The sequence below is a fragment of the Poromitra crassiceps genome (genome assembly GCF_964638095.1).
Source record: "Poromitra crassiceps genome assembly, chromosome: 3".
NCBI classification, from domain to species: Eukaryota; Metazoa; Chordata; class Actinopteri; order Beryciformes; family Melamphaidae; genus Poromitra; species Poromitra crassiceps.
In genome coordinates, this window is record NC_139625.1 from 60,318,034 (window position 1) to 60,324,811 (window position 6,778).

At 44.4% G+C, this 6,778-nt stretch overlaps 2 protein-coding genes across 2 annotated transcripts in view; one reads left to right on the forward strand and one right to left on the reverse strand.

Moving 5' to 3' along the window:
• The window catches only part of unc80 (unc-80 homolog (C. elegans)), a gene marked incomplete at both ends in the record, with an annotated part of 113,112 nt that overhangs the window by 72,923 nt on the left and 33,411 nt on the right, over positions 1 to 6,778 (forward strand). The window contains 6 exons of the mRNA XM_083633099.1: positions 349 to 435; positions 976 to 1,159; positions 2,594 to 2,688; positions 5,071 to 5,160; positions 5,326 to 5,427; positions 5,592 to 5,772. Of these exons, the coding sequence (XP_083489225.1) occupies positions 349 to 435; positions 976 to 1,159; positions 2,594 to 2,688; positions 5,071 to 5,160; positions 5,326 to 5,427; positions 5,592 to 5,772 (739 nt within the window). The remainder of the gene's footprint in view (positions 1 to 348; positions 436 to 975; positions 1,160 to 2,593; positions 2,689 to 5,070; positions 5,161 to 5,325; positions 5,428 to 5,591; positions 5,773 to 6,778) is intronic.
• On the reverse strand, positions 1,857 to 2,219 carry LOC310773583 (large ribosomal subunit protein P1-like; the record flags this gene model as incomplete). The annotated part of the gene is made up of 1 exon (XM_083633491.1): positions 1,857 to 2,219. Exon 1 carries the CDS (start codon positions 2,193 to 2,195, stop codon positions 1,857 to 1,859), a length of 339 nt encoding a protein of 112 aa, XP_083489617.1. The 5' UTR covers positions 2,196 to 2,219.

Genomic DNA, 6,778 nt, shown 5'->3' on the forward strand with positions numbered 1-6,778 from the left:
TTGCACTTTGTTGGAAGAGATGATTTCAGAAGTGTGCTAATCTTGCCGGACATTAATAAGGAATTATACATTTTATGATTGTCAGTCTGTTATTAAGTGAGTATTCTTAAAATAATCTTAAAATGATAAAAACATTTTGCACTTTGCTCTTATCACTGTTTTCTTTTAAAACATTTCTCTCTCAGGAATATTATCAGGGAATCTTTGCAATCCTTACTATTTGTTCCTTGTACTGCTGGGTAGGAACCTGATTCTTGTATTTCGCTCTATAGCAATGCCAGCTAAAAGGTTAAAATATGAAATGTATAAGGTAAGAGGAGTTGTATTCCTTGTTTTTTGTAACATCAGGACGAGCTGATGTACATGCTGAGGAAGCTGCTGCTCAACATTGGAGACCTGCCTGCCCAGACCTCTCACATCCTCTTCAACTACCTGGTGAGCCAACATGTAAAACTCAACTCTGGCCATCTATGGTTCATTTTACACATTATAGCCTAAGCTTTTATTTTTAGATTTGTAAACTGCAACCATCTGCTAACCAATAAATCTGGTATTTGTTGTTGTTCAGTGTTAATATATTATGGATATAAAATTTTACCCGAATCTTATCTGTATCCTATTCTCTGTTGTACTTTCCCCACAGAGATCATTAAAATGTAATCTACTCTAATCTAGTCTACTCTGATCTAATCTACTCTAAAACACACCAGAAGCATCTCAGAAGCAGCGTGTCATGGAAGCGTTGAGCAGGAGCCTTGCCATTCAAACCAGAAGCGCTCTGTTTTGCTCCACGCCTCGCCTCAGTGACGGAAAAACATAGCGGAGTCATTTTAATTGAATAATCTGTCTGCTCTTCTTTTGCCATTCCCCTCTTAATTTCTGCTCCCATGTCTCTAATATCCTTTTCACTTCACCATCTCTTTCTCTATTCCTCTCTCTCTCCCCCCTTCCCTCTCTCTAACCTGCCCCTCCTAGGTGGGGCTGATCATGTATTTCGTGCGGACGCCCTGTGAATGGGGGATGGACGCCATCTCGGCCACACTGACCTTCCTTTGGGAGGTGGTGGGATATGTGGAGGGCCTCTTCTTCAAGGACCTCAAGCAGACCATGAAGAAGGAGCAGTGTGAGGTCAAACTGCTGGTCACTGCCTCCATGCCAGGTCAACTTACTAATGCTAATAATAAAGTGTATACTAATTATTGTAATGATAATGCTAAAATAATCCTGCTTATACAGTAGGCATCCATAGCTGCATGCATGTAGCACATCTGATATATAATATCAGTTAATGACCACATCAAACCTCCACAGGGGTATCAAAACCAACATCTCAGCATGATCAAATACGATATGACCAATACGGCCAACTAAAGCAGGGCACAGTACTCTGCAGAGTGATTTTCTATGTTTTATAGTTTATCGGCTCCAATAAGACACGGATAGGTCAAATAGCAAAATGGCATATAACACACAAATGTATGGACATTAAATGAAAAACAGAGCACGCCAGCCTGCCTACAAGCGATCGAGTCCTCACGCATCAACAAACCTGACTATAACAAAATAGTTACATGAGCATTGTAAATATCAACAAAAATAGGCCAGGCTACTACGAGGGAGCCACTCCTTATCAACACCCATCACATACAAGTGCTAACAGTGAATAATACAGAATTAGTGATTAATTATCCTCATGCATGAATCATACCTCAACTAGTACATTCTGAGAGAACGCAGAACTCCGCCAAGGCCAATAATACAGTCTGCTATGATATGCAAATTTCAAATGCAAAAATTTAATAGACTAGAAATCTTCCATTTTTGTAGTTTTATTGTGTTTTGTTACAAAAACAGTCTTAGTCAAAGAGACCGAAGCCCATGTCGTCATCGGATTCCTCAGACTCTTCCTTCTCCTCTTTCTTCTCTTCCTCCTTGGCTGGGGCCTCTCCAGCGGCGGGAGCTTCTGCAGCAGCGAGGGCTCCACCTGGAGCTCCACCTCCTGCTCCAATGTTGCAGATCAGGCTGCCGATGTCGACACTGGACAGAGCCTTGGCAAAGAGAGTTGACCAGAAGGGCTCCACAGTGACTCCGGCAGCCTTCATTAGAGCATTCAGCTTGTTCTCGGTGACGGTGACTTCATCGTCGTGGAGGATGAGAGCAGAGTAAATACAGGCGAGCGCGGACTCAGAGACCATGTCGAGTCTTGGATGTTATAGTTTGGGCGTGCTCCCACCACTTATATAGCCTCAGCCAGGAAGGATTTATTACATCACTGATGACATCACAATTGCTCGAGTGACATCACTAAAGACATCACAATTGCTCGAGTGACATCACTGATGACATCACATCACTGATGACATCACATCACTGATGACATCACTTCTGTCACAAATCGTGACTGACACCACCACAGACAGACGGAGCCCACTTAGCCAATATTAACTATTTAAGATTCTTCCGCTATGAAGTTTTATGAAAATCGGCCCAGTACTTTTTCCGTAATCCTGCTAACACAGACAGACGGCACCGAAAACATGGCCTCCTTGGCGGACGTAATAATGAACATTTTTCTCATGCACTGTTTTTGCAGGAACCAAGACACTGGTGGTCCATGGGCAGAATGAATGTGATATCCCAACACAGCTGCCAGTCCATGAAGATACACAATTTGAAGCCCTGCTCAAGGTAAGCCCTCTGAACTGGACTCAACTGGACTGAGCTGACCTTAACTCATTCATGGCCAGTTTAGGACTGCCAATATTTAGCACAGGCCAAAGATTTTCATAATTGTTGGTCATCTTTCAAGACCCACAGTAAATTATCTATTAGCACCAAAGTGATTTGCAATACCTCAAAATGAAGATGTACGTCTCTGGGTTCACCAGGAAAAAAAAGTGAGCTTTTAGCATGTTCTGTACTCTACTTATAGCCATTCATATACACCCTGTTTTCACCAAAAGGTCTCTCTGAGAAGACAAACAGGAGAAAAGGCCATTTTTGTAAAGCACACAATCTCAGGCAGAACTCGCTCTCAATTCTTTTATTTTGAACTGTTTTGACATCAGACATGTAAATATTATTCGTTATGACACAAATGACAAAAAAAAAAAAAAAAAATATATATATATATATACATGAAGTGCTTTTTTTACATTCAACAATACAGTTTACTCAGTGTGAGTGAGTGTGCAGACAGACACACAGACAGACAGACAGACAGACAGACAGACAGACACACACACACACACACACACACACACACACACACACACACACATACACACACACACATACACACACACACACAGAGAGAGTTCTGTCCACAGCTGCTGCTGGATCGCACCTCCTTCCCCTGCAAATTAGCATAGGAGGGGAACACCCATCTGGTCTGAGATCAGCGTCTAGCCTCCTCTGCCTCTGCATCGTTTTCCTCCTCTCGTTCGGGCTGGGACGAATGCTGCGACACAGGAACGGGTCCGGCTTGGCTTTGGGACCAGGCGCTGGAACCGGATCGATCATGTTCGTCACGGGTTTGACTACCGCGAACAAATCAATCCAGGTTCGCCCTGCAGCAAGGCGACCAGTGCAGCGCGCCGAGGGGCGTTTCAATGGCGTTTCTCCTCTGCACAAGGAAGCGCGTTTCTCTGTTTTTCCTCCTGCTCATTTCAAACAACAGCTGCGGTATGTGTTTGATCGCGTGTTGTCGGCTTGACTTTGAGGCTAGGGACCTGATAACATGTCACAGGCTGGGGAAGTCTTTGAACTACGCGCTGCACTAATAAAAACAAAAACACGTCAAACACGTCATTGGCCCTCTGGGCTATTCCTGATAACACGTCAAAGACGTCTTTGGCCATGAATGAGTTAACTTGACTGGACTCTACTCTCACCCTTGACACCCTTTATTGTTGGGATATTGTACTGGATAAGAAAATGAATTGCCTAAAATGATACGAAAGTTAATTTCCTAAAATGTGACTCAACTGAATTAACCTCATGAAAGACAGCAGTACAGCAACCATTTTAGGGCGTCCTCGTCCGTCAGAGTATAGGCTATCATTCCTCAGTCTAAGCGTTGTCAGTTGTCATGTCTCCTAGTAAACCATGTCGAGTGTGCCCTGAAACACCTTCAGTCCTCACACGAAAACGCTGTCATTCTTCCTGCATTACTGTTTCACTCCTCACACGTCAGTCATCGCACAATATAGCGTCACTCGTCAGTCATCAGTCCTCACTCGTCAGTCCTCACTCGTCAGTCATCACTCATCAGTCATCAGTCCTCACTCGTCAGTCAACACTTATCACTCAAACTAGCTGCCAGTCATCACTCCTCACGTCTCACATGAAAACGCTGTCATTCGTTGTTTTTGGTTGTTCTTCCGTGTGTGATGAGTTTGAGTGATAACTGAGGCATGTTGCAGGAGAAATGACAGCGTTTTTGTGTGAGACATGAGGAGTGATGACTGACAGCTAGTTTGAGTGATAAGTGATGACTGACGAGTGAGGACTGATGACTGACGAGTGATGACTGATGACTGACGACTAATGACTGACGAGTGAGTATTGTGCGATTACTGACGTGTGAGGAGCGAAACAGTAATGCAGGAAGAATGACAGCGTTTTCGTGTGAGGACTGAAGGTGTTTCAGAGGGGGTCAGCTCGCCATTCCGAAGTGTCGGCATTCCGATCATTGACTTCTATGCTTTAGGAGAGGCGGCCCTTTTTATCTCCAAAAAATGTTTCGCCGAGAGGTTAGGTTCTGGGGGAGGTTAGGCTTAGGCGTGGGGGGTGGGAGAGGTTAGGTTTAGGGTTAGGGTCTGGGGGAGGGTTCTTTCGCAATGGCGAGACAGATCTCAATTTTGTCGGAATGCCGGTATTTCGGAGTGCCGACATTTCGGAATGCCGAGGTGTCCCCGTTTCAGAGCACACTCGACATGGTTTACTAGGAGACATGACAACTGACAACGCTTAGACTGAGGAATGATAGCCTATACTCTGACGGACAAGGATGCCCTAAAATGGTTGCCGTTCAGCAGCTTGATGTCTCACTTCTCTCTCTCCAACCAGGAGTGCATTGAATTCTTCAACATTCCCGAGGCCAGATCAGCACATTACTTCCTCATGGACAAACGCTGGAACCTCATCCATTATTCCAAGGTGGGAATGATTAAATTGCCTATGTTCACACACACACACACACACACACACACACACACGCATGCATGCAGGCACGTGCACACACACGCACACTGTGCTAAACCCCATATCATTCTTAAGACACTGTTGCCGCTTTAATAATATGCTACTAATTGCTTCCTCCAGACCTTTGTGAGGGACATCTACCCCTTCCGGAGGTCTGTCTCTCCCCAGCTCAACCTGGTCCACATGCTGCCTGAGAAAGGACAAGAACTCATCCAGAAACAGGTATGGAGGATTTAAAACTTGAAGGGGAAGAAAAATCAGTGAAATGTGTCTGTATTAGTTAATGAGAAATGAAATACAGCATGGTAACATGTTATGAACACCCCTCTCCCTCTCTATATGTTCCTCTCATTCCTTTTTCCTTCCCTTCTGTGTTCCCTTTCTAGGTGTTTTCCCGAAAGTTAGAAGAGGTGGGTCGAGTCCTCTTCCTCATCTCCCTCACCCAGCACATGCCGGCCGTGCACAAGCAATCCCACGTGTCCCTGCTGCAGGAAGACCTTCTCCGCCTGCCCTCCTTCCCACGAACCGCCATCGACGCCGAATTCTCCCTGTTCAATGAACCACAAGGTACGTAGGAAAGGGTCTTACCACACCCTGTTACCATGTTCTAGATTAGAAGATCAAAAGCTGAAGCAAACGAGATCACTGTTGTTATTGTACCTCCCTGACTGAATTAGGCTCAATTCATTAAGTGTGTGTATATATATATATATATATATATATATATGGATTGGATTGGATTTGGATTGGATTGGATTGGATTTGGATTGGATTCAGCGGGAGGTGAGGTGGCAGAGCCAACCTGTCGATGGACCAACAGCATTGGGTGGTAGTGAGCGGGGGTAGACCCAGGACGCTGGATCTGCTGTCAAGCCCTCCCGATGTGTCATGGGCTTAAATTGACGAAACAACTAGAAGGGAGGGTGCCCATCTGATGACCTGCTGTAGCCACTCAACTCTTGTCCAGTGGAGGTAGGCGGCCAAGTCCAGACTTGGCTCAGGGATGAGGACGCCCCTGCCTAACACAGTCCCGCTGGTGCCTGAAAGGAGGAGGAAAGAGAGGAGAGAGCGATGCCACTGGCTCACAGATGGTGCAGGGCAGAGTACCTGTAAAGGTGGGCCAGTTGCGATGACCCTATCATATTTTGCATATATATATATATATATACAGTATATGTACATACATACATATACATATACATATACACATATACATATACATGTACATGCACATACATACATACAACCATACACACATACCGTAAATTCCGGACTATAAGCCGCACCTTTTTTCCCGTTTTTTGGCCTTTTTTGGCCCCTGCGGCTTATATAACGGTGCGGCTTATCTATGGATTTAAAAAAAAAAAAAAAAAAATCTCTCTTTTTTAGCACTCTTTCTAACTATAAATCCACTTCTGTTTTAATTTCCTCTCTTGCCCTCTTTTCACCACACTGTATGACACTGTATGACACTGTATGACACTGTGTGCACTGTAAATAACAACACAGGTGGTGTTGTGTTATGTTGTTTTGTTGAAATGTTAATAAATGGGAGCATTATGGTAATTAAACA